This window comes from Naegleria lovaniensis (genome assembly GCF_003324165.1).
Source record: "Naegleria lovaniensis strain ATCC 30569 chromosome Unknown tig023, whole genome shotgun sequence".
NCBI classification, from domain to species: Eukaryota; Heterolobosea; class Eutetramitea; order Acrasida; family Naegleriidae; genus Naegleria; species Naegleria lovaniensis.
The window spans coordinates 350,807-378,654 of record NW_025407845.1 but is presented as its reverse complement, the minus strand read 5'-3'; the positions used below and the strand labels follow the sequence as shown (position 1 = coordinate 378,654).

The following is a 27,848-nucleotide window of genomic DNA, read 5'->3' as shown; positions in this document are numbered from 1 at the left end:
CAAGCAACACCAACACTTTCACTTTGAACACTCGGCAGAAGACCACAACAAAACGAATTCCAAGGCGTGATAGCGATCACATGTTGCTGAGACTCTAGGTTACCTTAACCGGTCCTTGGATATTGAACGGGTGCGTGCCGAAAGGACTCGGCGCACTGCCCCCAAACTCGAGCTAAGGACATTGAACGATCTGACAAATTTATGTAATGCGTACTTTCAAAATCATGAATGGCGAGTGGATGAGAGGTTAAATTGACTTTTTTTTCCTGCATGCCCATTCATGCGGAAACGGATCTCTTCGCCGGCAGTATCATCATGCTGTTCGTAAAAGAATCACATCCAACAACACCAAAAAACAAGAAGAACAGATTACACCATCCAGTCATTCCATGAAATCTCAAAAAGCACTGTCAGCATCACCAACCACATCTACATCGTGCTGCGAGGGAGGAGACGAACCCAATCATCACGTGACGATCAAAGAATATGACGATCAACAACGACATCAACACACGCATGATGACTTGTCAATCGATAGTAATAATACTACTGTCACTCCTTCACCAACCACGACAGTTCATCCACAGCATCATCATGATCATACACTCCCATCATCAAACTCTTCAAAAGTATCAAATACAAAGAAGAAGAAGGAAGGAAAAACGAAAGCAACTTCTCCACTGTCAACCACAACTGCTCCGTTGCATACAACCATTCAAGAAGACTCTACTCCATGTATTGATAAGGAATTCTTGAATCATGTGCTCAAGAAGCGTAGAAACGACAACTCGTCCTTGTTCTTGGCACTTTCTGTCGTTCCTCAACTCCTTGCGTTGACATTTAGTACAGAACGAGGAAGCTCTACTTTTTTAATCATTTCTATATTGGAATTGGCATTTCAGGCATTTCTAGATTCGCTCAATATTTCGACTTTGAAAGGATTAATTTATTCAAACGTTGTACGAGTAGCATTGATGGTCGTCACCATGTTCACAGTGCAGATTTATTATGGCCCACATTTTCCATACCATCTCGTTTCGACGTTCAAGATTCTTCTCCTTTCGAGACACATCTTTTTCAGATTATCGTTGATGGCCATGTGTGGTGGACTTGTTCTCGTGTGTTCATGTGTTTCATTATTCTGTGCTTACTTGCTGGAGAGGAATGAAATGACAGAAGCTGAAAGAACCGACTTTTATTATCGAATGTTTGAAGTGTTTGTGCTTCAATATGGAGTTCTAGTGGGTGCGTATATATTCTCCAATGCTCTTATTTCTTCCAATCTCGAGTATACTCGACAGCAAGTCGACGCCACACAAGCACGTGTGAAAAATAGTGAAAAAACAAAATTTATTGCGAATTTGAGTCATGAAGCGAGAAATCCTTTGCATTGCATTATGGGAAGTTTGCAAATTTTGAATCATCATTTTGAAGGAGAAACATGTTGTGGCGGATGTAAACATTGTTTCGTAAATCATAGTGCTATTGGTGAAATCATTGAGGATATTAAGGAAAATGCAAGTTTGCTCCTTCATATTCTTTCTTCATCTCTCCAAATGAGTTCTCTGGAAATGGGAAAGATCCAGCTGAAAAGCGAAGTGTTCAATTTGAAATTCTTACAGGACTCTCTCGTTGGTGTGTTTGCCCAGCTGGCTCATGAGAAGAATATTTCACTTCATTCATTCTTCAACGTGGCACAAGTTCCTCAATTTTTCAAAGGTGACTCGGTGCGATTGAGTCAAGTCATTATGAATATTATTTCCAATGCAGTCAAGTACACCAAACAGGGTTATGTGAGAGTGAATTGCAATTTGGCAACTATTGAAGACTTGAAAGATTATAATTCCAAGTTGGACAATCAACTCAATGTGAAAGAAATGTTATCGAACTCGGTATCCTCACCGTTCACATTTGTCAAACTGGAAGTCATCGATACTGGCTGTGGTATTGCTCCACAAGAAATTGACAACTTGTTCCAACCTTATCGAATTGTTGAACAGAAAAATGATGAAAATATTTCTCTCGGGTTTGAACAATACCTCAAACAATCAGAAAATATGAAATTGAATGATGGAGGAAGTAGTCTCATCAATACGAGTAGAAATGGTCTTGGATTAAGCATTACCAAGTTGTTGATCGACAAGATGAATGGTAAAATACACGTCAATAGTGTTCTCAATGAGGGTACTACAGTTACTGTCATTTTACCATTACAAAATACTACCAATGACATGTCAGATGCCATTTCAGAAATTCTACAAGGAGATGACATCAAATTTTGTGTCAAGATCATTGATCCTGATGAATGCTTTAGAAATGTATTGAAAGATTATCTTGAATTATTTAAGAACCTGGTCACATTAGAAACTTTTGAATCTCTTGAAGAAATGTCTCCAATATCCTCAAATCCATCTTTAAAAACTATGATCTTTTGTACGGAAGAACATTACAAAGTACTTAAAGATATTCCTAACAACTATGACAACGTAGTCCTTGTGCCGACAACTTTTCGAGGAGCAGAACGAGAATTTTTCGACATCAAGTACCTTGCAAAACCAGTTCGATTCAGTGAATTGGTTGAATTTATGTCCTTTGCGAATGCTACACCACGAGATGAAACAGTTCCAGTGAAAGATCAATCGACACCTTCTCATAACCATGCAGAACCAAATTCTTGTAATAACCATTCAGAAGACTCTTCTCTTGTTGAAACAAATAATGCAGCCATTGATTTAAGCAAATTTTCAGTGATACTAGCGGATGACAATGCAGTGAATCGAAAAGTATTGGTGAAAATGTTACAAATTATTGGATTCAAAGATATTGACACTTCGAATGATGGAATGGAATGTTTTGAAAAATTCAAACAAAAATCATATCATTTGGTCTTGTTGGATTGTTTCATGCCCATTTTGAGTGGACGAGAAACGTGTGAAATGATTCGAAATTTAGAAAAACAAACTCATACACGTGTTCCCATCATTGCAGTCACTGCCAATACCTTTGAAAGTGAACAAGTACTCAAATCGAATGGTTTCGATCATGTCATTTACAAACCCTTCGAGGTCAATTATTTGAAACAAGTGTTTACCAACTTTTTGGATTACTATTCACGTCATCATTTCCATCATCCTTCCAATAATAATCATTATCTGTATGGAAATGGACATCCACAACCTCACCATCAAAACCATTAAACAACATGTTTCGGGTTCGGAAAACCTTATTCAGCATTAAGGTGCGAACTGTGAAGGATACTTTTTCTAAAAAAGACGTTCTGCTGTAAAGGTCCAAATTCAAAACAAAATAGTGCACTGCTTGATGAATCCAACACCACCATGGATCATCCTTCAATTGAAACCACTCGTACTTTGAATTCCAATCACCACGAATTGATTCAACAACAACAACCCGAATATGAAAAGGATGTATGGAAATATGCCCAAGCGTCTTTACTCATCCTAGTTCCCATCATCATTTGCTTACTTTTTGCCAAGAGAAGGGATGTTCCGTATTTATCGCCTGTTATTTGGGAGAAGTCTGTTTACATTATTGGATGAATCAATTAGAAGACTATTGCAAGAAAAAGAAACAACCCAACCACCACTCTTCCATCCTTTCCAAAATCGCCATTGAGGCTCGTATGATGAGTGATATCTTTATTCATCAATTCTTGACTCAATTGTATTATGGACCTTGGTTTCCGAGTTCCATCTTTTCAACGTTTAAAATGTTAACCTCAGCGTGCGATGTCGTGCATGGTGGATTTTGTGCTTGGAATGGACTCATTACAATTGTGTGCTCGTGTTGTGTACATATTTATCGGGTATATGGGGTGAGGAAATGTCTGAATTGGAAATCAAGCTCTTTCATCGACGATTGGTTGAAATATTATGCTTGCAATTGACCGTGATGGTTGGATCGTATGTGGTCTCACATTTTTTGGCTTTCAAGAATCGAGAATTTCTACAACAGAACATTAAGGCAGCTCAGGAACGATACAAGAATGTTGAAAAGACCAAATTTATTGCCAATATGAGTCATGAAGCGAGAAATCCATTGCATTGCATTATGGGAAGTTTGCAAGTGATGGAACATCATTTTGATGGAGAAGAATATTCAGCAAAGCATTGTTGTAAACATTGTTTTTTAAGCAATGGAGCTATTCAGGAAAGTATAGAAGACATTAAGGAAAATGCCACCTTGTTATTACATATACTGTCATCTTCTTTGCAAATGAGTTCATTGGAAATGGGGAAAATCCAATTGAAACATGAACCTTTTAATTTGAAAGTTCTGTTGGATTCATTGATTGGAGTTTTTTCACAACTGGCTCATGAGAAAAACATTTCCTTACATCTCTTTTATGACGTTTCCCGAGTACCTCAACTATTTCAAGGAGATTCTGTTCGATTGAGTCAAATCATCATGAATATTATTTCCAATGCCATCAAATACACGAAAAAGGGTTATGTGAGAGTGAACTGCATGCTTGCAAAGGACGACAAACACGAAGATTTTACCAAATTAAGAAAAAACAGAGTGGAAAATAGCTCAGCTTGTCAAGTTCTGTTAGAATTCATCGATACAGGATGTGGAATCTCACAGGATCAAATTCACAAACTGTTTCAACCTTATGGTGTTCTCGAACATCAAAACGAAGAATTTGAAAATAGCTCCTTTGAACAATACTTCCATCAGTCAGAAAATTTAAGAAAACTCAATGATGGAGGAAGTACATTAATTTACACCCATAGAAATGGACTTGGTCTCAGTATCACTAAATTGTTAATCCACAAAATGAAGGGTCACATTAAGGTTGTTTCAAGTCAAGTGGGAGTTGGAACAAAAATGACCATTTCGCTTCCCTTAGAAACTTGCGACAATTCCAACATCGAGAAAAGTATTGGTGGTTTCTTGTTGTCTGACAATAGTATGGCCTATCATGTCACCATAATTGACGATGACGAGTGCTTTCGAGAGGTACTTAAGGATTATCTTTCATTAATGAAGAGAGTGAAAAGTATTGCCTGTTATGAGAGTGTTAGTGAATCCATGCAAAACCAAGTGAAAAGCTGTGATGATTCCTATTCTGATAGAAAATCTCTGTCTCTGATCATTGTACCAGAAAGAGAATATGAAAAAGCAACGAACTGTTTTGGAAAGAATGAACAGTCAAAGATTATTTCCACCATTTTCAAAGGGGAAAAAAGAAATTTCCAACATGCACTGTATCTTCCCAAGCCAATCAAATTTTCAGAGTTGGTTGAACTATTTAACACCATGATGACCTCTGAAGAGAACAGTGACAATGAAAGCGTCGATATGGAAGGTTGTGTCTCTTGTGGTAAATGCGAGTTAAAAGAAACGAATCGCATGACAAAATCCGTGATAAGAAATCTCTTCTTTCTCAGGAACACGAGTTTGATTTTAGCAAGTTTTCAGTATTATTGGCGGATGACAATGCAGTGAATCGAAAAGTATTGGTGAAAATGTTACAAATTATTGGATTTAAAGACATCGATACCTCCAACGATGGAATGCAATGTTTTGAAAAATTCAAAGAAAAGTCGTATCATTTGGTCTTGTTGGATTGTTTCATGCCCATCTTGAGGTAAGTATTTGACTCATTGTCCACATCAAGACGATTCATGGATGCAATGCAGTGGAAAGGAGGCGTGTGAAATGATTCGTAACTGGGTCAAATATCGTCATCATCAAAAAGAGGAGCTACCACGAATACCAATTATTGCAATTACAGCAAACACTTGGGAACCAAAAGAAACACTATTGTCACAAGGTTTTGATGACGTTGTGTACAAGCCATTTGTTTTGGAAGATTTCAGAAGCCTGTTACGTTCTTACTTGGGGAAGGTAAACAACATTCATTAATATTTTACAGAAGTGTTTTAAAAGATCAACGCTCCAACACTGTCAATATTCAAACCATTTGGAAACACCGAGTCCTTTCTAAACTTGTATACGGACTGTTCTACGTTTAAATCAACATCTTCCTTGTCATCATATTCTTGACAAATTTCAATTTCCCAATCTGATGGACCTGAACTCATTTGAATTGCAAATTCCAACAAGATGCTCTCTCGATCTTCCAGTAACTTTTCACCATGAGCTCTTTGAACTCGATCGACAGCAGTTTTCCAAATATATTCTGCTTGATCAACATATTTGAACCATGGAATTGTCTTGTGTTTCCACACAAAAATCACAGGTTTGTCAGACAACTTGTTCATCAATGAAATGAGATTAGGATTATCCTCTTTGAAAATAATCTCTCCCAATGTACGTGCCACTTTCGAATTTTTATGGTGTAAATTTTCCAGAAGATTGGTGTCACTCACATGCACTGTTTTCCATTCATTGTATTGATCATCACGATCGGATTTGGATATTTGTGAATGATATAATTCGTTTTGTGAGAGAGCAAATTTCACAAAATGTCGAATCCGTTCCTCAGGTGTCAAGTCCGATAAGATTTGTGAGAGTGAATATGTTTTTTCTTCTTGCTGTTCTTTGATCCATTTAGAATCCTTCTCATCCAAGAATTGTTTAAATAAATCTTGGCTTGATTCGATTGTATCTTTCTTTTCTTCTTTTTGAACAGTGGTTGGTTGATCGTTGGTTGATTCTTTGTCGGAAGCGGTTGTTGGTGGCATGACGCAAGTGTGATGTAACTGCAATTTTTTTCTTAATTGAGAAATCAATTCCATCAAAACACGTGTCTTCTAGAAAACTATTATCAAATTATTAATTGGCCACTACCTTCAAATTATTTACATTTCCACTCTTGATAATTATAATATGATTTGTAAAAATTATATGAAAATTATTGTTATTTCAAAAATCGCTTAGATCAAAGTACAAAATTTTTGTTCTCCTCTTACGAGAGAATTCTCGTAATATTATTATTACTACTCTCTTCCATTCACATCATACGAATTCATCACTTCAACATCTTTTCTTCAATAAATTTAATAATATCCTCCACATTTCGACTCCCTTCATAAAACAATTTCGTATTCATCTCACCATTTCTAAAAAAGGCTAAAGTAGGATATCCTCTCACACCCAACTTGACAATGGCACTTTCATAATTATCGGGTCCATTCACTCTCCCTACTTTGACTCTTCCTTTAAATTTTTCTTTAATCTTCTCAACCAATAATGTGAACGTTGGAGCAAAGGCTTTACAATGACCACACCACGGCGCATAAATATAAATGAATGAAACGGGTGATGATGAGGCTGATTCGGAAATAAAAGATTCAATGGAGGAGCCTTTCAAATTTTCTTCATAGATGAATTTAGGAGTTTGGTAATTTGATGAATCATTGGTATCATCATTGTGAAGAAGAGGCTTGTTGGATGATGGCGGTGGTTGGGGTGTTGTTGTGGATGATTCCGAGAGTTCATTCTCGGAAATTATTTCAAGTGTTCCATGTGTAGAAGAAGAAGACGCTTTGTTTGCTCTCAAATTCATCCACGATACAAAATAGATTAAAAGTATCACACCAATGGTAACGAAGAGAAATTTCTTGGAAATGATGAAGGATGACAGTTTTTGAGACATTTTTTTTGTGATCCAATATTTCCAAAAGAAGAAGGTCTGTATTGGTTGTTATTGAGTTTGTACTCTTCTTACTCTTGATTTTCTTCTTCATTACTGGTGAGTATGTCTTGAATGGCATTTCTACTCGAAGAATGAGATATTAAGAATGCTTTTAAACTTCGTTTAGAAGTATTAAGACTTTCTCGTGAACTCATGAGGTCATTTGTGACTAACATGGATGGAATTGCTGATGAAGCTCGCTCTGGTTTGAAAAGATAGGTTTGCATCAACCCTTTTCCTTTGACCTCAATGCTCTGTTCTTGAAACTTGTACTTGTCTTTCAATTTGTGATAACAGGTGGAGGTGACTTGAATGTGATTGGATGGACATGTACTTTCCATTCTTTAGTGTTTAATATACAGTGTGGATTAATAATTTTAATATCAAATGATTATCACATACCGTGATGCTATATTGACGGTGTCTCCCCATATCTATTGAACGTATTAATTGAATGAGCAAGAATAATTAAAAACAAATTAAGGTATCCAAATTACTTAAACCACTTACATCGAATGCGTATTTTAACAATCCACAAATACCTGCAACGACGGGTCCTGTATGAATACCAACCTTCAATCCGATATTGAGAGCATTCTCCTGACGGAATGATTCGACCACGTCAAATAATTGAACTGAAAAATCAAACATTCGTTCTAAATGAGGAACATCTGTCGAAGTGTCTGGCTTCAATCCTCCACAACAGAAATATTTTGAACCAATGGTCTTGATTTTCTCTACATTTAAGGCAATGGTCAAGTCATCGAATTGGTGAATGATTAAATTTAAGGTTTGAACGAGTTCATACGCAGAAAGGTTTAAATCCAACAATCCGTACAAATCACTGAAAAAGCAGGTAACATCCTCATACTTGTCTGCAATAAAGGTCTCTCCAGCTATCAGCCGTTGAGCGATATTCTCTGGCATAATGTTCATTAACAATGACTCGCTGAATTTCCAGGAAAGCATGAAAAGTCACAATGACACAAGATTGATCGTATTGTTTCTAGGACGTACAAAAATGATTTACACCTTAACATACCTTTTCTTTTTTTCCTCTGCCAATTCCATTGTTTGTTTTTTGTACTCTGTAATATCTCGCATAAAACAAGCAATAATATTTCTTCCGTCCAAAACCCCTACTGAGATTCTGAGCTCAAGAGGAAATTTGCTGTTATTCTTCCTTTGACCAACGAGTTCAATTGTTTCTGCATAGCTGACAGCACTAAAAGCCATCTGAAAAGTAGAAACGATTCCATTTAATCACACCAACATCATAATGATAAAACACGGATCGCTCTTGTACTTACCTTTGCTAATATAGGTTCAAGTTTTGATATAGATTCTCTATCGAATAACTTGCTTAAATGGAAGCCAATTATCTGATCTCCACGATAACCAAACAACTTTTCTGATGATGAGTTGAAAATGTCGATCGTTCCACCAGCACTGCAAATGGTTGCACATGTTAATGCTGCTTCAAGGACTGCTCTCTCTTTCGATATCTTTTGTTTTAATTTGGCTCTTCCATTTCCGGCGGATAAAAAATAAAAGAAAATGTAATTTCTAATTTCTTCGTCAGCATCGATTATTTCCCACTGGAGTCAAAGTCAAATGATGTCAGTGATTACATATGCCAGATTTGAACTCAAACCTACCTGTACATAATTGAATAGTTTTCTCAATCTAAAGTTTTCTTCTTGCAAAGTGGAAACAGTGACGAACAGCCAAAAGGACGCAATAAATAATAATGGACAGCAGACCACAACAGCAATAATAGACATCAACGAGCGACTAGATTCAAGTGTTTGTCGCAATAATTGGGTGACGTTATTGAAGCTTACAATAATCTCAAAGCTTTCTTGCATCAAAAATGTATGAAGCTTAGTAGAGGTGAGATTTTGAGTCAGGTCCTTGTACAGTAAAATGTTTGATCTAAAGTTTGCAACTTGGTCATCTAATGAAAGGCAACTGAATTCGTTACAACTCATGTTGTTTCTGTTTAAAATTAAACTATTAATGTTTGAAGAGTAACCTGTCAAGCTGTGATATGCATCTAAAGCAGAACCATAACGAAATGAATTCCAAACACTATCAAATTCTCCTAATGTGGAGGTCAGAGAGTCATGAGAAGCTTGTGTGAAATTAGTCACTACGTTCAACTTGTTCCATAATTGATATCTCAAGGTTTGAGAAAGTAGCATTGTTTTTGCAGCTAGCTGAAGCTTTTTCAAACCAACAAAGTTAGAGTTGAAGCTATTAATACCGTCAGCCATCATTAATGACAATGCACAACAGGTCACTAAGAAGCACGCAATTACAAAAAACAAAGTCTTATAAGAAGCTGGTACAAGTTTGTCAGTGCTAACAATTTTGGAAGTGGAACGCTTTTCCAAGTTAGATATAATCTTTTTGGTCTCTTCTTTTGGAATTCGTGTGAATAGTTGTGTTATGAGTTTTCGTTGCCGAATAAATTTGAATGCAAAGAAAGCTATAACTGCAACATATATAAAATACGAGCAAATAATTACAGTTCCAACAATGATAAATGAAATCTGAGCTTGTTCATTGTGTGTTGCTTGAAGTTCATTACTGTTGGAAAAGAACTCAAGTAAACAGTTTGTAAAAAATTCAGCATTCGTTTTCAAAAACTCAAAATAATTGTTTGTTGGTGCAAGTAATGATGAGCTATTAATTCTTGGATAAATGACTTGTTTCAACTTTTTGACAAGCCACGAATTGGAACTATTTTGTACTAGCTCAGTACTTTCGTCGAACTAAATGTATTTATGGTCAGTTGTGATAATTGTTGATCATGCTACTTACAACAAATTTCTTGTCATTGCTATTAAAAAGGAGAGTTATTTCTTGATCAGGTACTCCACGATCAAATAGTAATTCAACATTTTCAATTTGTTCTATTCCAAATTTGAGGGATTGGTTGTATGTTATCAAGTTAGCTGTTTTTGAAATATTACTACTTTCAATATTAACTACGGTCGAGTAAGGTAACGATGGTAGTGATGCACTGGTTGATAGTAAATCCAAATTTGTAAAGTATGTTAACAGTGGAAATGTGACTGACATTAACACTACAACAAAGAAAGCAGACACAATTCCAAATGATACGAGAAAATAAAATATTGGACGGTTCGACTCTCTTTTGTTGATGGCGTTTGAAACAATTTCTTGTTGCTTGTCCACTGTTTCCTCTTCGGCTTGAGATGCTGAATCTAAATTGTCGTCCATGAAAGGAACATCCAGTAAATGATGATCAGACGAGCTCTCCTTAACTACGTTTTGAACATCCTTTGGTTCAAAAACAGTGTCCATTGTAAAACTCAATTCTTCCTGATACTCCGTGTACAATTTTTGAAAAAGTGGGTCGTCTTCATTTTCCAACATCAGATTGTTGAAGGTAATGTCGCAGTCAGAACTTAGAGACTGAATGTGTTGAATTAAATCGTTGACGTCCATGGATGCAAGTAAGTTCTTCCAAAATTGAACAATCAAGTATCTCAGCTTCTTCATTTTAAATTTAACTCCCTCTAAAATAATTTCGGATGCACTGTTTAAACGACCGTTCGATAAACTTTTTTCACATTCTCGCGTTCTTATGAAAATGTTATATCTCATAAATATGCTTGCTGAGATTTCTTTGCCTGCTCTTCTTAACAGTTGTAGAGAGGCAAAATAATGAGGAGTGTGGGAAACATCTTTCAGATAAAGAGCAAAAAGAAGCAGCATGTGGGCGTTTAGCCGATCTGAATTTTGTGCTACTTCAATAAAATCCAATACCAATCGTTTGTTTTGTTGTGTGTCCTTAATTGAGAATTGAAGAAACGCACTCACTGGTTTCAAGTCTCGATCATTGAAATGTATGTCATTTGTGAGTGCAAGCTTGACAATCTCATAACCTCTGTTGAAAATTTGTTTTGTGTAGAAATCAGTCACGAAAAAGCCAATAATAAAACCAACTAAGGCCAATAATAGTGGGCCAAACACAATGCCAAGACCAATTTCCCATGCATCTCTTGAATTTACCAATGAAGCAACCAAGGAGCCAACAGCAATACCCACTCTTGCAAATCCAACACCGCCATATACAGAGTTGGCTCTTCTCCTTACAAACGGTAAATTCCAATACAATAGAACAATGAATCCAAGAGAAAACAATGCGTAATATATGGGTCTTAAAAAGCTCACAAATTTAGGTGTTGCAATGGAGATGATCAAATAGAGTTGATTGGATCCAATCACATAAGAGATGAGAAATGGGTCCAACAATAAGAATTTTGCTTTAGATTTCACAAATGTGTCGCAAAAAATCATAACTGTTCCCATTGTGATCAACACTTGAATCAAAACCAACACAAGGGACAGTATTGCAAAAACAGCATTCATGGTTCCCCAACATGCTTCGGTTGGGAAGTTGGAGAGCACAAATGTTGGAACACCTTTCTGAAGTTCAACTGTTTTTGAATAATCGCAATCCCAAAAACCTTGCATCAAAGCAAATGTCTTTAGGTTTTGTCATCCAGATAGAGATTGAATGAATTGGATTGTTTCAAAAATTTCAGTAACAGGATGAAATAATTTCATCAATCAGACAACAAATATTTCAACACGTACCATTGGCAAGGCAAGAAAAGTCATGGTAGCAAACACGCTTCTTCCAGCCGTTCGAATTTTCTTCCAATGTTTGCTTCCATATATTAACGATCGATAAGTGATGAAAATGATTACTCCTCCGATACATTCAACAAGACACATAATTGAAAATAATGCTACAAATCCATAGTATGGCAGAAATTGAAATCCAAAGGTTCTCGGAGCAACCAAAGCGTGGACAATATATCTTCCATATTCTCCCCATCCATAATCAATAGAAATTCCCAACGAAAGTGTTTGATAAATCATCATCAAGTGAAGACTCAAACACAACAAGGGATTCATGGATCGTTCTAATTTCATGGAGGCAATGAATATGAAAAATTGTTGAATTTTGTCCTCCAAAAAGGAGTGTGGTTGCTTTTCATTCCCAATGCCGTCCTTTAATTGAATGGAATTATCAATCATACCATCCCATGAATCACTGACAGGTACGATGGCATTGGTGCTAAAGTTGCCTCTTTTTTTGTAAACAGAAGCTTTTGGATGGATGGCTGAGGTCGTGGAAGGCTTCATCTTAAACGATGATGTCGCGGAATGAGTATTGTTGTTATTGATGATTTGAGATTTCTCTGCTTGCTCGGCCTCCATAGGATGATGTTGTCTTTCTGCCATGATCCAACCATAAATGAGTACTTGTTCAAGAGAGTATAATTATTTAAAGAGGTGCAATATTAATACGAATCTGAACTGTTATCTTTGAGGACAAGGTATGAGGATCAAAACTGCTCTTTTCCAAGCATGGCCATGCGCCCAATATTTTTATTAAGGCGTAACTCTGGTACAATTTACCGCTCATGAAACACTGTGTGGATGGCGGACAATTTTGGAATTGTGAAATCAAGCTTCCCTATTACGATCTTACGTAAGAAGAGAGTGATGAGAAGACATGACACCACCATATGGTCAGAAATGAAATCACGTATGAAATTGTGAATCAATCTGATTTATTAAAACAGCACAATCAAAAAAATGGGCAATCAACTCGCAGTGAGTGGCTCCGTTCAAGAGCTTCACTTGCAAGACTTGGCCGAAGGATTGGTACAGGATCACCCACTCGGAGGAGGTCGATTACTCAAAAGTGTACAATGTTGGACGGAGGAGGGTATGCCAGTCGTTGTAAAGGTATACCTGAAGAGAGAGGATGATCCTCCTCTCGCTCTCGCACCTCATCATGCCAAATTGAAAATATTGAATGAGAAATTGAGTCTACGAAATCAACCCAACGTGTTGAGTTATAATCGAATGGTTGAGACCGACAAGGCTGGCTATTTAGTTCGGCAATATTGTTACAGCAATTTAGCAGATAGAATTAGTACTCGACCTTTTTTCAGTGCCATCGGAAAACGTTGGATTGCTTTTCAAATATTGCAGGGATTGAGTCAGATTCATAAACTTGGTCTTTATCATGGCGATTTGAAAGCAGATAATGTAATTTTGACTGCTTGGGATTGGGTCTTTCTGACCGATTTGGCTCCTTTCAAACCATCACGAATTCCCGATGATGATCCTTCATTCTTTTCATATTATTTTGATACCTCTGGAAGAAGAATTTGTTTATTGGCTCCAGAACGCTTTTGCCCAACATCGCAAGTTTCTGGTATCGGAGCCAGCGCGTCAGCAACACCACTCGCAAGCACCAAGTCATTAGCAAACGCATTTGTCATGATTGATAACAACGGTTTGGACCAAAGCATGGTCATTAACGAAGATACATTGTCTCCACCTTCGGGGAGCAATCAATCATCATCGGAATCGAATAGTAATAACACCTCGTCTAACAACACAGAAGAAATCACCGAAAAGATGGACATTTTTAGTGCTGGATGTGTCATTGCACAACTATTTCTTGACGGTGAAGCACTCTTTGATTATTCTCAGTTACTTGCATATCGTAAAGGAGACACTGAACACTTCTCGAAATTAATGGAACGAGTCGAAGATAAAGATGTTAGAGAGATGATTACTCACATGCTCGATTTGGATCCAAACAAGCGACTCTCAGCCGAAGAATACATAACCAAATATACACCTACCATTTTCCCTATTTATTTTAAATACATCCATGAGAAAGTTATGATTCAAATGCTGGATAAAAATTGTGACAAGAGAATTCAAACAATTGCAGAAATGTATAACAGCATTATTGACGAATTATCAGAACATTCAGAAATTAGTAAGAGTCCTAGCAGTCAAATCGTATCATCTACAATGATAAAAACAGGCCAAAAAAGCTCTGACACGCTAAACGCACAGAACGCAACAGAATATACTGGATATATACAGAAAAACTCTCTACCTGAGCTCATATCAGATACAAAGAAATTTAATCATAATTCAGACGATGCAGAAAACAAAGAAAAAGCACCTTCCTCTAATAACAAAATTGAAAAACTCTCTGAAAGAAGAAAATTTAATAACGGGAAAAAGCTGGGAAAATCACAAACCACCCATGAAGGCATTGAAATTATTGCTACTCTTCTTTGTTCGAGTGTTCGAAATGCTCAGAGCGTGAGCGTTCGGGTACAAGGACTTGATCTCATGAAAAAGCTCGCAGATTTTTCTTCCAATTACACAAAATTGGAGAGATTAATTCCATACACTTGTGCTTTGTTGAACGATCAAGCACCTCTTGTTAAATCAAAAGCCATAGACACACTTACGTATATTTTGACCAAGATCACAGCGTTCCCTCCAAGCGATTCTAACTTGTTCAACGACTACATTCTTCCTGCTTTAAAAATTATTTGTACTGACAAGTCGGATTTAGTGAGAGTGACTTTTGCCGAAAATTTACCCTTGCTTGCCTATCAAGCCAGAAGATTTTTGGAAATGAGTCAAATCATTAACCAAAATATTAATAATCAAGTCATGATCAAGGGAACATACGATAGTGAGCTGAACTCTTTGCAAGATGAAATTGGATCACGAGTTTTAGAACTCTCTATGGATCAATGTACAGTTGTGAAGCGATCCCTTTTGAAGAATATTACACCATTATGTATTTTTTACGGAAGACGAAAAACCAACGATTTTGTGTTGCCAATGGTTATCACTTTTCTCAATTCACGACAATGGAGGCTCAGACATGCATTCTTTGAACAAATTGTTGGCATTTCGATTTTTGTAGGCCCAACCTCGCTCAAGGAATTCATTTTACCCTGTATCATGCAAGCTCTTTACGACGTTCAGGAATTTGTTATAGATCAAGCCTTGAATGGACTTGTTGCACTGTGTGAATTGGGCATGTTCGAAAAATCTACAATTGTAGATATTGCTAAAAAGGTTTCATATCTGCTCTATCATCCCAACACATGGATTCGATATAATGCAATCGCCTTTTTCTCTGCAGCCAGCAAGCAACTGGGAATGGCTGACACTAGTTGTTTCTTACTCGATATTTTGAAACCACATTTGGCTCAAAGCATTATGATCATTACAGAATATTCACTTCTTGAAAGTGTAAATCAACCCATAGTACGAGATACATTTGATCGAGCTATTAAGGCTCTCATGGAAGACTTTAGCGCGTCTTCACGTCAACCCTTCCGCACTTTAATTACACAAAGTTGCCTCAGACAACAAATGAAGAGGTTGACAAATTAGAAGTCATTTTACCATACCTCTCCCAAGTGGCAACAGCTATACTATCAAAATCATGGGAAAACAACAATGATGGTGAAAATCAATCCAGTAATGATAGTGGTGGCGTTGTACAATTGAATCTCCCTCTCTTTACTCATTTCACACCCATCGAAAGTCCCTACATTAGCCTACAATCGAGTATTGCACAAAACAACCAAGCTCCATCAAAACCCTCGCAATCCAAGCAGTACAACAATGAATGGAATACATTCTTCTCCATGTCAGGAAAACCAAAATCCAAAACCAAAGATAATGACGAATTTCCAAAGAACATTACAAATCCACTCTTAAAAGCCTCCACTATTGGAAAATGGCGACCAAATGGTAACTTGTTCGGTCAATCCACAGAACACAAAGGATCAATCAATGAAATTTCCGTTCACGATAGCTTGTATTGGTTTGTGACAGGTGGCAACGATGGAACTGTAAGGTTGTGGGATCTCACCAACACGGAAAGAGATTTTGCAATGAATTCTAAAATGACATACACCATCATTCAAGGCGGAGGACGAGTGAACTCGGTGGCAATACTCAACGTATCCTCTCCTCTCATTGCTGCTTGTACAGATAAGGGGTGGATTCATGTATTTAGTGCGGATTTAGGTACCACCATGTATACTATCACCATTTCGGATAGTGGTGCAATATTTGTGCAATCTTCTACTGGATCAAAAACTCAAGAGGCCTCTATTAATGTAGTACGACCTCTCAACATTGGAAATCAACCTTTACTAGTTTGTGGAAATCAAAACGGAATGGTTGTAGGTATTGATCCAAGAGCTGCAAGAGAGGCCTTTTCATGGAAATCCAAAGAGGCTCTCGAGCAAGGACCCATCTCTGAAATTTGTTGTGGTGATAACGAACCTTGGGTAATTTCCTCGACGAAGCGTGGATTTTTGACATTGTGGGACTTGAGATATCAAATTAGTGTTTCCAACACGCGAATTAATGATAGTGCTATTAACAGAATAAGCATTTGTAAGAATAGCGTCTTGACAAGCTCGTTCTCGTCTCCTTCTGTATATATTGCATCTCAAAACAATGATATTAATTTATGGAATTTGGAAACACAACAAACCTTATTCAGGTTCAGATGTTCTGACACTAGAAAGAAGAGTCAATCAACTCCATACACCACTCCTAATATTGAGCAGCCATATGGTTCTTCAGATAAATTTGCCATTGGAGAAATTAAAAAGATTATGAAGGACAGAAAGCAATTTTCAACAGAAGAGCCTACCTTTGATATTAATGCCTTATATGTGAACGACTACGATGGATGTTTTTATTCAGGCAGCAGTGACGGTATTGTAAGGTTCTGGGACGTAAACAAAATTGATCAGAGTTATGTTGTCAGTGGAGCGTCTCAACAAGCATTTGTGTATGGTGCAAAGAAAGAAGATAATTGTACGGTCTTTACTGAGGACGTCATGTCACTCCAACGAACCGATCAGTCTCTCACCTCAAGCACCACAAGTAACAGAGGAAAGGGTGGTACTTTCTCACAACCAATTGCTACACATCACTTGGACACTATTACTGATATTGAAGTTGTGTCTGGAGTTTCGAAAGGTCATTTCCAACCCCTGTTGTTGACTGCTTCTCGTGATGGTATGCTTAAAGTTTGGAAATAGAATTTTATATTTAAATTGTGTAAAGTAGCCATGGAATGAATAATCGTCATTCTTGTGTGTACATGAAGTTGTCACCTCTTTCTCTACGTTGGGGTCAAATGTGTTATGGGATGCTAAGAGTTTCGTGTTTGCTGTTAGCGTTGAGTATGCTTATTCAGTCTTCTTCCTGTGAAAACTTATTTCGCTCGTATCTTTGCACCTCCTTTTCAAAATAATTTTGATACACTTTTCGAATATCCTGTGGCACCTCGTCTGGTTGAAGCGGTGGTAATCCATCGTCCAATCGTTCCTTATTTTCCTTAAATATCTACAAAATTTTTTTAAATTTAATTAACACGGTTGTTCATGTTCGTAAATTCATAGTTAAAATTATTTTGTTATATAATAATAATATAATAAAAATATTATTATTTTAAATAAATACATTGAAAATTTCGATAATAATTATGAATCCGTCAACAAATTCCAACAAATATTCATCAAAATTCGCTTTCCGAAAATTATTTTCAACACGTACAGCAAATAACGGATCATCCTTTGCCTTCTTTTCCATCCAATTGTCACCAGCATTTTTCAATCTCGCTACTCCCCAAAACATTCCCAGCGTCATGGCAGGAAAAAGACTCGCCAGCAAAATTGATTTTAATTTCATTTTTTTGAAACGAAACAATTGAAAGCATGTGGAGATTTAGATTTTAGTGATGAAATTTCCTCTTATAACCTGTGATTGCCAACACCACAAACCAGTTGGGCAGTTGAAAGGTCACTCGGCAAATCGAACGCAAGCTCTTTCCCTTTTCTATTTTTAAAAGAAAAAAATTCGATTATAGCGGTTCTATTCATCGAGTGCATCATCATTCGAAATTATCTTACCTCTCTCAACAATTCAATTATTGAGTTCGTTTAAGAAAAATGGTATGGGGATTTTCATGGCTTTGGGGTAAGTGAAGGTGAAGAGAGATTTTTTAATTCCGATTCATTTCGTGATGATGAATGTGTTATTATTAATCCGAACATTGAAACATCTACATCAATTATTGATACTGATCCTTTATATATTTATACAATTTAATTTATGTGGAATGATTATTATTATTAATGGATATGAATTTTAATTTATCGGATCCGGTTCATCTCATCGTTTCGGCACAATAAATTTATTTCAAACCGATAGGTAGCACACCCACCAAAAAGGATACCAAATCAGAAGATACACAACCAGCACATAACAAATCCATAAACAATATTCATGAAACCATTGCAACACTGGAAAAGAGAGAACAATTATTAGAAAAGAAATGTTCAGAGGAAGATTCCAAAGCAAGAGCCTTTTTACAAGAAGGAAACCGAACAGCAGCTGCTCAATGTGTGAAAAAGAAGAAGCAATACCAAACACAATTATCACGAATTCAAGGTCAAAAACAAAATCTTGAACAAACACTACTTGCATTGGAAGAGGCTGTTATTAATGCTGAAACACTCAAGACACAAAAAGAAACCTCCGATGCCATCAAGAAGGTGTATAAAGGAATGACCGCTGAGGACATTGAAAATGTCATGGATGATGTAAGAGAAACGTAAGTTTGAATTCTTTTCAAGTGGATGGTTGTTTACATTTTTGAAAATTATGGTTGAATCATGGATTGTATGAATTATTTGCAATTTGTGATTTGAATGATTGATATGGCTCAAAATTTTGAATTCACACATGATTTACGTGAAATGACATGCTCAAAATTTTGAATTCACAACATGATGTACAAAATGAAACAGTTTGGAAGATGCAAATCAAATATCTGACGCGCTAGCTCAAAATGTTGGAAATGTTATTGACGAAGGAGATTTATTGGACGAATTAGAACAAATGGAAGATGCCATTCACAAAGAAGAAATGGAGGCCCTCCAATTACCTGAAGAAAAGCCCACCTCGACGACGAATGGTAGTAAGGTTGTTAAGAAGCCTGTTGCAGCCACCAATAAGGAAGATGAAGAATTGGAGAAGGAGCTTGCTTCTCTCATGGCATAATAATTTCGACAACAACAATCCAACTCTAACTGCTGTAGACCTTATCTGTTCTCAACCTTTATTTTCTTCTGTTTTTTTATTCACACTGTAAATAAATCACCTGACAAACAAATGATTTGTCAAAGACTTCAAAAGAACGTTTGCAAAGAATAAGTTCAGAGATAAATGTGGGTGATGCAGTGACGCGAAGCGGGTATCGTTGTTTGGCACTTGACAAGTCAAACAAAAAATGTCGAACAAAACCGAGAGCACAAGTACTGCCAAATCCCACCAACAACTCGTGAACGAATTGAAAGACGCTTTCAATCTCTTCGATCGAGATGGAGATGGCAAGATTTCCATGGAAGGTATGAATCACGTGTGTTTTTAAAATTTATTCTCTCATGACCAATGACATTCATCATTCAAAATTCATCATCATCGTCGATTAAACCAAACAATAACCACAACAACCAATTTTCGCAAATTTATATTCTTGCGTTCTCCATGTACATGACTATGATCATCAATTGCGTGTTTGTGTACATTTATGATTGTTGGTGCGCAATTTTTCAAAATGATGAAACCAACCATCACGATCAACATGTTGAATGCCTTTCTTCATGTGTTTGTGGTATTTGTATATATTTTCAACAACAATTATTCCTTTTTGAAATTCTTGTTGACCATTGACAACATGTTGATGATGATCGATGGATTTCGAACTTATTGAAAACTATTTTCGGTTTGAATCATGATGCATCAAAACCTGTTCAACGATCTCTCTCGTTTCCTTTTCATTCTCATTCGTCATCAACAACAACAACAACCATTCGAACTATATTTGGAATCATCTTGAAAACTTCCCCTTCAAACATATCGCGATTATCCAAACCACCTGTTGATGACTGAATAACCAACATCATTGACACACACAGAATTGGGTGATGTATTGAAAAATTTAGGTCAAGTTCCTTCTCCAGAAGATTTAGAAATTATGTGTAAGTTTTATTGGTTCATCTCTCTTGGTGTGAATAATCATAACTCTGATGAATGATTCTGACATGATCATGAAAAAACAGTCAGAGAAGTCGATCAAGACAATAATGGTACGATCGAATTTGATGAATTCATGAAAATGATGGAACTTAAAAACACAACTGTGGACACTGAGGACGAAATTCGTGAAGCTTTCCGAGTTTTTGATAAGAATAATGATGGTTATATTAGTCATGAAGAATTAAAGTCCATGATGTGCAATTTAGGTGAAACACTTTCAGATAAAGAGGTCAATGAAATGATTAAGCAAGCTGATAAGTAAGTGTTTGAATGTATTGTTGTGGTTTGGCAACACGACTATTCAATTGTGTGAACTTGTTTAGAGATGGAAATGGAGTGATCGATTTCGATGAATTCAAAAATGTCTTTATGAAAGACATTTCCAATTAATTTGTTTCATCATCTTGTATAATTTATTAAATATATATTTCAAATTTGAACATAAATGCTCATAATCAGCCTGATTTTCATATTCTCTGATCGATAGCAGTCACAGGCGAGAATGAAGAGCTTAATCCTTTACTACTATCGTGGATATGTATTTCAATAGTAGTAACGGTTCTCTAGAAAAGGAAGAGCAGAACCATTTCATTGGTCAGCGCGCGAAATCTCGTTATTCACACATTACAAAAAAAAATGCTCGACGTCGTGATGCATGTCCTCTACTGCTTGTTATTGGCAGGAGGAGGTTTTATGGGATATTCTAGAAAGGTTTGATTTCATCTTTTTATTTCTAACAATCTCAATGATCGGAATGAAATCACGAAAATGAAATTTTAATTCTGTAATTGAAAAAAAATTGAATTATTCAATATTTGAAAATCGTCATGATGAATTTGTACAAAATGAAAAGGGTACGTTACGGTTACGTGTTCAAATTCTAAAAATCATTCATCACACTAATGATAATGATATTTTTCAATCACTCATAACATCAGGTTCTCTTCCTTCCTTATTTGGAGGTCTTATCATTGCATTGCTCTTTCTCTATGCTGCTTATTTGTTTTATGTGAAAAACTTTGAAATTGCAAGAACAGTTTCCATGATTGCTAGTTTTGTCTTGTTCGGATTGGGAGCTTTTAGATTTGTATCGGTGGAAAAGAAGGCACTTCCTGTGGTGTTTATGGTGATGGGAATTGTCATGCTTGTGATGCAATGGGTGAGAAGGTCTGGTGACGAAGATGCAAAATTTAAATAATACCACGATCTTTAAAGATCTATAATAAAAGTGTACCATGTTGAGTCAAGCCATTCTTGCTCTTTCTGACAGTCATTAAGGAAACACTCCAGCTGAGTCATTATAAATAAGACACTGTCCTTGATTCGGCCCCAAAACCTCTTGTTTTGGATTTAAGGACGTAGCATTCTAAGCTGCAAAAAGTAACGGTGCACTCTTTTTTGTATTGCAAGTTCAATATTCATCATCTTGATGACAGCTGACACATAAAAAAATTTTGACGAGTTTGTTTGTTGGGAAAACCGTTTGTGTCTCTGATACTCACCCGCAACAACAATACTTTCGAGAGACTTCAACATTTCAAATTCTTTTCACATAGAATACTACAATTAAACATCATCACAGTGTACAGAAGAAACCATTCTATCACATCAACAAGTCGTAATTACATCACAATTCGTAGCACACAACAAATATATAATGATTAGCAGTTCCAAGGACTTGGAAGAGTTCGGACGGTAGGTGTTCTTCTTCAAAAAACCATATAGTTAAAACTCATAATTACTATTATCGATAATTTGATCATCATCTTCTTCTCAACAACAAAATCCATCAAACATCATCATGATACGCCGCTGTGGAATCTATTGGTACAATTGATATTATTATTATATTTTGAATGAACATATGATATACACATGATCTTTTTGTATTGACTCGAATCATCATCACTGATATTTGTGTGTTTTCAATTTTCATCATCAACCGATTTCATTATCCGCCATTTATGAATGGATGTGTGCATCACCACTATCAATATTGGATCATCATATGCACGTTGATGCTCACGGCCGTCTTCCTCCAACATTTTCCGTTCGTGCACACCAATAATTATTACTTTAAACCTTCCAACAACAACAACAACAACAACCTATCCCATCAACACTTTCAACAACATGTTCATCAACAACAAACAACACACCAACTTCCAACATCACTACTGCTGTATATGTATGAAACCATCCCTCACAAACACCATCCGAATCCTCCATTCCAATAACAACAACAACAATAATAACAACAACCACAAAAACTCTCAGATACAACATTGACATTCCCATCCGACAAGGCTTCCTCTACCGTAAAACCCTCAAATCCCAAGGCCGTAACCTTCTAAGACCTTCCTGGCGTATCAATTGGACCATCGTCTCTACTCAAGGTATTTTCTTCTTTGATCCGAATCGAGTCGAGGCAACGGAAGCAAAAGCCTACGTCCTCACCACTGAACCGCGCTTGAAATTTACGGATGAATCCAAAAATGATGAAAAAAAATATCAAATCGTGATTGAGAGCGATGTTTCGCACATGTTGGTCGTTTTCCAGAGTTGGGATGAGAAGGATTTGTGGATGAGAGGATTTAAGCAAGCTATGGAGCAAGCTCGGGAAACTATTTTGAAGAAGAATGGAAATAATAAGAATAATAGAAGTGGAGATGTATCGTCTGTGAGCAATCAACAGTTGGTTTCTAATACATCTACGACGGATGATTCCTCGTCGAGTAATAATCCGGATGTTCCTCATTCAACAATTGGAAAATTGGTACCTGATGATGCTCGAGTGGCTGCTCCAACTGTTTTCCAAATGAAGGCCAGAGTCGTTGTGAAAATTAGAGAAGCAAAAGATTTGGAAAAGAGTGACACTGCTATCATGGGAGGATTGGCCGATCCCTATGTTGTCCTCAATATGGAACATAAAGTAGAACATACAAGAGTTGAAAACAACACATTGGAGCCTAAATGGCGTGAAGAATTTACATTTGATATTTCTCGATTACCATGCGATTTGCACGTTATAATCTTTGATAAGGACAGATTCCAATCGGATGACATTTTGGGACAAGTGGTTGTCAAAGTTGAGAGTGCCAGAGCTGGTGCCGATAAAGAGGACTGGTTCCCATTACGTCCAGTGTGCGTTGGAGAAAAGGCAGCCGGTAAAATTCACATGAGAGTGGAATGTCGTTACGATCTTTCCACACAAGGAAAGGTAACATTTGGTGTTCCACTTGTGGATTTACATGCCAGACATCCAGAAAGAGTTTTACCAGATATTTGTTACAAGTGTATCTCTAGACTTTATAAGAGAAATTTGACAACTGAAGGTTTGTTCCGAGTTCCTGGAAATAAGAACAGAATGAGAGCTTATGAAATTCAATTCGATCAAAATCCAGATCAAGATATTAAATTCTCAGAGGGAGAAGATGAACACACAATTGCAGGCCTCTTGAAATTATTTTTGAGAGAACTTCCAGAACCTCCAATTCCACACGCTCTGTACTCTTCAGTATTGCAACTTGACAAGATATCTGACAAGAATGAGAAGATTGATCATTTGAGAGAAATTATGCACAAGCTACCAGAACATAATTACTTTTTGCTGCAATGCATGTGTTGTTTATTGCACAGAATAACAACATTCAGTCACATCAACATGATGAAGGAGACAAATTTGGCCATCGTTTTTGGTCCAGTTTTTGCATATCCACCAAGCTCTCTAAACGTGTCGAAACAACAATTTTTAGCTCAACACTTACCTGCACTTAGTTCCGTATGTGAACTTATGATTTCTCACTTTGTAGATATTTTCCATAACGACAGGGTATTGGATTGCCTTGTATATTGCGAGAATAATTGGACTCAATTCAAAAAGTTAATTAAGGATCCAAGTAACGTGCCTCTGTTTGCAGAAGGATCAAGGCCACTCTCAACAGATCAGATCACTGTTGACGTTCGTGATTAGAATTTTGTGACTACAATTCCACCTCACTGTCAAATAATTGGCAAATTAGCGTACTGCTTGATTGCATGAGAGTGTGCTGGTTCTCAATTCGTGACATATTCTCTCTAGTCCACAATGTAAAGTTAACTATTGTTGTTGAAATTTAATATTTCATTAAACAAACATTTGTTTCATTCAAGAATTTGTGTTTTTGGGGTGACGCCTAAAAAAGAACTTGGTGAGAGTTCATTTACGAGGTTGACAATTACGCAATCAATTAACATATCCTTGAAACCATAAATCAGTTTGACGAATGGGAAGAGCAAATCAACAGCTACAGCGGCTAGTAACATTTTCAAGTAACCTAACAGCAAACTTACCAATCAATAACTCTTATCTCAAGAATTACCGATGCACCACGGTTGCTGTTTATCTTTTTTTTTGTGCAAAAATAAATTTATCAGTGTTGTTACAAGCTGTCAAAATCCACCTTTCCAATCTCCTCAAAATACCATTCGAATCTGCCCTTAGCATAGCTTAGATAATCGAAATCAATATCAGAAAATTTAGCTTGATTAATCGCCCAAACACCCCAATAAATATGTCCAATGCATGCAAAGAGATGAATTCCCGTTCTATACTTTTCAACCATCTCATCAGAAATGTGTGACGATGGACCTTCATACATGGTTTGAAGATACTTTCTCACAAATTTGGTTTGAGTTTCACGAGTTGGATAGTCATTCTTTTTCAAATCAAATCCAGCATATTCATCAAAGTGATTTCCAATATCAAACGCTCTATAACTATATCCACAATATTCGTAATCAATAAAGTGAACAGAATCATCTTGATCATTATAGAGAACGTTCAATGCCAACAAATCATTGTGACAAAACCCAACAGAAAATAAATCAAGAACCGAGTTCAAATCTTTTGGATCTACCACCTGTGTGGATTTCACATTAAAAATCTTGTTTTGGAGAAATTCACATTGTTCCACAACTTTTTCAAAATTCAATTGAGAAAACTTTTCCTTCTTGTCGAGATCACTCCATTCAAATCCTTTTGCATTATCGACCCACTTGTTAATTAACTTCCAAAGCACAGGTGCTCGACTCTCCTTTTCAATATTCATCTTGTGCCACATGGCTAATTTTTCAGCAATTTTTTCACACTTGTCGGCCATCAATTCAGCGGTCGAGGTACATTCTCCAACAATGAAATCATAGATATAACCATTCTTGAAAACACAATGGACTTGCGGTCCCTGTCCATGTTTATGCATTTCTTGCATATGAAATAGTTCAACATCTCGATCAATAATCTTTTCTGTAGAGAGACCATTAATTCTACACAATACTTGTTTTCCGTTGAAATCTACTTTGTAAATTCGGTTGGTAATGCCTCCTGTAAGTCTTTTAATTTTGAGAGGTTCGGAAACGTTTTCAAAGAAGACTGTTTTAAATCGTTCTCTGAAAGATGATAGCAAAGACGATGATGATAATAAGAAGAATGATTTAAAAAGAGTGGTTCAATAATCAAGTCAGTGATGATTAATAGTTTGGATTTTTGTTCATCATGAATTTTCAATATTTCCCAATTTGTAAATGAGTTTCAATTCCGATATCAAAACACGGCCACCATACAACCATGAAAGTATAATGATGATTTGTAAATGATGATTTGTACAAGATATTTCTTTTATATTCCCATCAGTGCACTTACTCAATCAATGAAACCAATTCTTCTTCGTTCATATGAAGATCAAAGAAAATTTCCGGAAAATGCTTTGCTGTCATTTTTTTTGAAATCTTTTTCTCGTGTGTGTACTCTATGACACAAAACATTTACTTATCTGAGAGAAGTAATTGGTCGTCTTCTCGTTGAGCTTGTTCGAGCCAATAGTAAAATTCTGTACTTATTGGATCATGTTTCAATTTTTCTTGAAGATTTTTGACAAATTCTTCGTTGAGACTTCGGGTATTGAGGAAACAATCGTCACTCCAAGACTTCCCCAGATGGATCATGATACTTTTGCAAATGAGAAGTGTACAACTTGCAAGTGAATGAAATGGAAGAGTTCTGTACATGCCTCCAACGGGTGGTCTTGCAAAATAGTTGGAGGACACTCGCAAGACTTTCTCAGCGCTATCCCATTCCACTTTTGTTTTGCATATTTTTGATTTTCGATCAATGATAAGGCAAGAGTGATTTTCATGCTCATTGAACCTCGATATAGGTCTCTCTTCTGGTGTGGCTTGGCGAAATTCTGGAATATCCATTAAATTTGCGTCAAGAGCAGCCACGCTCAAGGAAGGAGGAATGATCTTGTGAAGAGATTTAAACGTTGCCACCACGTCCGAGATTCGAGTAATTTCAAAAAAGAAGAAATCTCGAATCATGTCCATATTTCCTATTGGAAATTCAAGAGGAGCCATCTTCTTTTGTACCATGAGTTCCATCTTATCAATCCATTCCTTTTGTTTGTCTTTTACAAAGACCATTTGAGGGTCAAAAAGCCATTTCCTTATTGAATCATTGGTAATGGTATATGATTTTGTTGAATCTTTTAAATAACAGTTGGCATTAATTGCAGTTGCCATTTTGAAAGCCACTTGTATGGCATTCATAATATTTCTTATATATCTTGGAGCTGTAGTGCTCACAATAAATTCTACATTGCTCGCCACAAACGTTTCCGAGTTTGGTGGATTAAACTTTGCCACAAACCATGGATCAAAATCGGTCGGATCATAAACCCAAAATGTTGTATCATCTTTTTTCTCAATGTGATTATTGAAAGGAACCACCTTATTTTCGGTATTGGTGGCTCGTTGTTGATGCTGTAGAGTTTGTTCCATCGAAGGCACTTTCGAAAACATGTCATGAAATTCCGATAATGTAATGTCGTAATTTTTGTGTTTCTTTGATCCATGTTCGTGATGGTGATGATGATTATAACTACTTTCTTGGTAGGATTCTTCCTCCCCACTTGTCAGTGATTTCAATATAAGTTGCGAAATATCCTCATATCGGGATATAAAAATTGAAGGCATTCTTAACGGCGAGTAGTAAGTAATTTTAAGAACGATTACAACTCTTTGATCTTGTGGGTACACTTGCTGCTGATGAAGAGATGAGACTCACTCCGAATATTCAATCGTCGTTCTCTCAGTGATGCAGATGCCCTCAACAACAATACTTCTCGATTCGTTCCCAATACTGCTTGTTGAAATTTTTTTATCGAGAAAA

The 27,848-nt window shown here is 36.5% G+C and overlaps 13 protein-coding genes across 13 annotated transcripts; 7 read left to right on the top strand and 6 right to left on the bottom strand.

Moving 5' to 3' along the window:
* Positions 1-389: 389 nt before the first annotated feature.
* C9374_005222 (uncharacterized protein) lies at positions 390-3,197 on the top strand (the record flags this gene model as incomplete). The annotated part of the gene is made up of 1 exon (XM_044694949.1): positions 390-3,197. One exon carries the CDS (start codon positions 390-392, stop codon positions 3,195-3,197), a length of 2,808 nt encoding a protein of 935 aa, XP_044548321.1.
* A 646-nt stretch (positions 3,198-3,843) lies between these two features.
* Positions 3,844-5,892, top strand: C9374_005221 (uncharacterized protein; the record flags this gene model as incomplete). The annotated part of the gene is made up of 3 exons (XM_044694948.1): positions 3,844-5,332; positions 5,470-5,614; positions 5,667-5,892. The coding sequence occupies 3 exons, from the start codon at positions 3,844-3,846 to the stop codon at positions 5,890-5,892; spliced, it is 1,860 nt and encodes a 619-aa protein (XP_044548320.1).
* A 17-nt stretch (positions 5,893-5,909) lies between these two features.
* On the bottom strand, positions 5,910-6,674 carry C9374_005220 (uncharacterized protein; the record flags this gene model as incomplete). The annotated part of the gene is made up of 1 exon (XM_044694947.1): positions 5,910-6,674. The coding sequence occupies one exon, from the start codon at positions 6,672-6,674 to the stop codon at positions 5,910-5,912; it is 765 nt and encodes a 254-aa protein (XP_044548319.1).
* Positions 6,675-6,961: 287 nt separating this feature from the next.
* C9374_005219 (uncharacterized protein) lies at positions 6,962-7,588 on the bottom strand (the record flags this gene model as incomplete). The annotated part of the gene is made up of 1 exon (XM_044694945.1): positions 6,962-7,588. One exon carries the CDS (start codon positions 7,586-7,588, stop codon positions 6,962-6,964), a length of 627 nt encoding a protein of 208 aa, XP_044548318.1.
* Positions 7,589-7,656: 68 nt separating this feature from the next.
* C9374_005218 (uncharacterized protein) lies at positions 7,657-12,889 on the bottom strand (the record flags this gene model as incomplete). Its single annotated transcript, XM_044694944.1, has 8 exons — positions 7,657-7,969; positions 8,030-8,061; positions 8,138-8,576; positions 8,670-8,863; positions 8,938-9,225; positions 9,286-10,404; positions 10,454-12,148; positions 12,260-12,889. 8 exons carry the CDS (start codon positions 12,887-12,889, stop codon positions 7,657-7,659), a joined length of 4,710 nt encoding a protein of 1,569 aa, XP_044548317.1.
* A 381-nt stretch (positions 12,890-13,270) lies between these two features.
* Positions 13,271-17,577, top strand: C9374_005217 (uncharacterized protein; the record flags this gene model as incomplete). Its single annotated transcript, XM_044694943.1, has 2 exons — positions 13,271-15,760; positions 15,868-17,577. 2 exons carry the CDS (start codon positions 13,271-13,273, stop codon positions 17,575-17,577), a joined length of 4,200 nt encoding a protein of 1,399 aa, XP_044548316.1.
* A 154-nt stretch (positions 17,578-17,731) lies between these two features.
* On the bottom strand, positions 17,732-18,229 carry C9374_005216 (uncharacterized protein; the record flags this gene model as incomplete). Its single annotated transcript, XM_044694942.1, has 2 exons — positions 17,732-17,884; positions 18,095-18,229. 2 exons carry the CDS (start codon positions 18,227-18,229, stop codon positions 17,732-17,734), a joined length of 288 nt encoding a protein of 95 aa, XP_044548315.1.
* Positions 18,230-18,489: 260 nt separating this feature from the next.
* C9374_005215 (uncharacterized protein) lies at positions 18,490-19,603 on the top strand (the record flags this gene model as incomplete). Its single annotated transcript, XM_044694941.1, has 3 exons — positions 18,490-18,517; positions 18,752-19,154; positions 19,351-19,603. 3 exons carry the CDS (start codon positions 18,490-18,492, stop codon positions 19,601-19,603), a joined length of 684 nt encoding a protein of 227 aa, XP_044548314.1.
* Positions 19,604-19,832: 229 nt separating this feature from the next.
* On the top strand, positions 19,833-21,031 carry C9374_005214 (uncharacterized protein; the record flags this gene model as incomplete). Its single annotated transcript, XM_044694940.1, has 4 exons — positions 19,833-19,950; positions 20,521-20,583; positions 20,665-20,899; positions 20,965-21,031. The coding sequence occupies 4 exons, from the start codon at positions 19,833-19,835 to the stop codon at positions 21,029-21,031; spliced, it is 483 nt and encodes a 160-aa protein (XP_044548313.1).
* Positions 21,032-21,277: 246 nt separating this feature from the next.
* On the top strand, positions 21,278-21,839 carry C9374_005213 (uncharacterized protein; the record flags this gene model as incomplete). Its single annotated transcript, XM_044694939.1, has 2 exons — positions 21,278-21,352; positions 21,495-21,839. 2 exons carry the CDS (start codon positions 21,278-21,280, stop codon positions 21,837-21,839), a joined length of 420 nt encoding a protein of 139 aa, XP_044548312.1.
* A 459-nt stretch (positions 21,840-22,298) lies between these two features.
* Positions 22,299-24,614, top strand: C9374_005212 (uncharacterized protein; the record flags this gene model as incomplete). Its single annotated transcript, XM_044694938.1, has 2 exons — positions 22,299-22,336; positions 22,919-24,614. The coding sequence occupies 2 exons, from the start codon at positions 22,299-22,301 to the stop codon at positions 24,612-24,614; spliced, it is 1,734 nt and encodes a 577-aa protein (XP_044548311.1).
* A 448-nt stretch (positions 24,615-25,062) lies between these two features.
* Positions 25,063-26,395, bottom strand: C9374_005211 (uncharacterized protein; the record flags this gene model as incomplete). The annotated part of the gene is made up of 2 exons (XM_044694937.1): positions 25,063-26,068; positions 26,322-26,395. The coding sequence occupies 2 exons, from the start codon at positions 26,393-26,395 to the stop codon at positions 25,063-25,065; spliced, it is 1,080 nt and encodes a 359-aa protein (XP_044548310.1).
* Positions 26,396-26,443: 48 nt separating this feature from the next.
* C9374_005210 (uncharacterized protein) lies at positions 26,444-27,652 on the bottom strand (the record flags this gene model as incomplete). The annotated part of the gene is made up of 1 exon (XM_044694936.1): positions 26,444-27,652. One exon carries the CDS (start codon positions 27,650-27,652, stop codon positions 26,444-26,446), a length of 1,209 nt encoding a protein of 402 aa, XP_044548309.1.
* Positions 27,653-27,848: the final 196 nt, after the last annotated feature.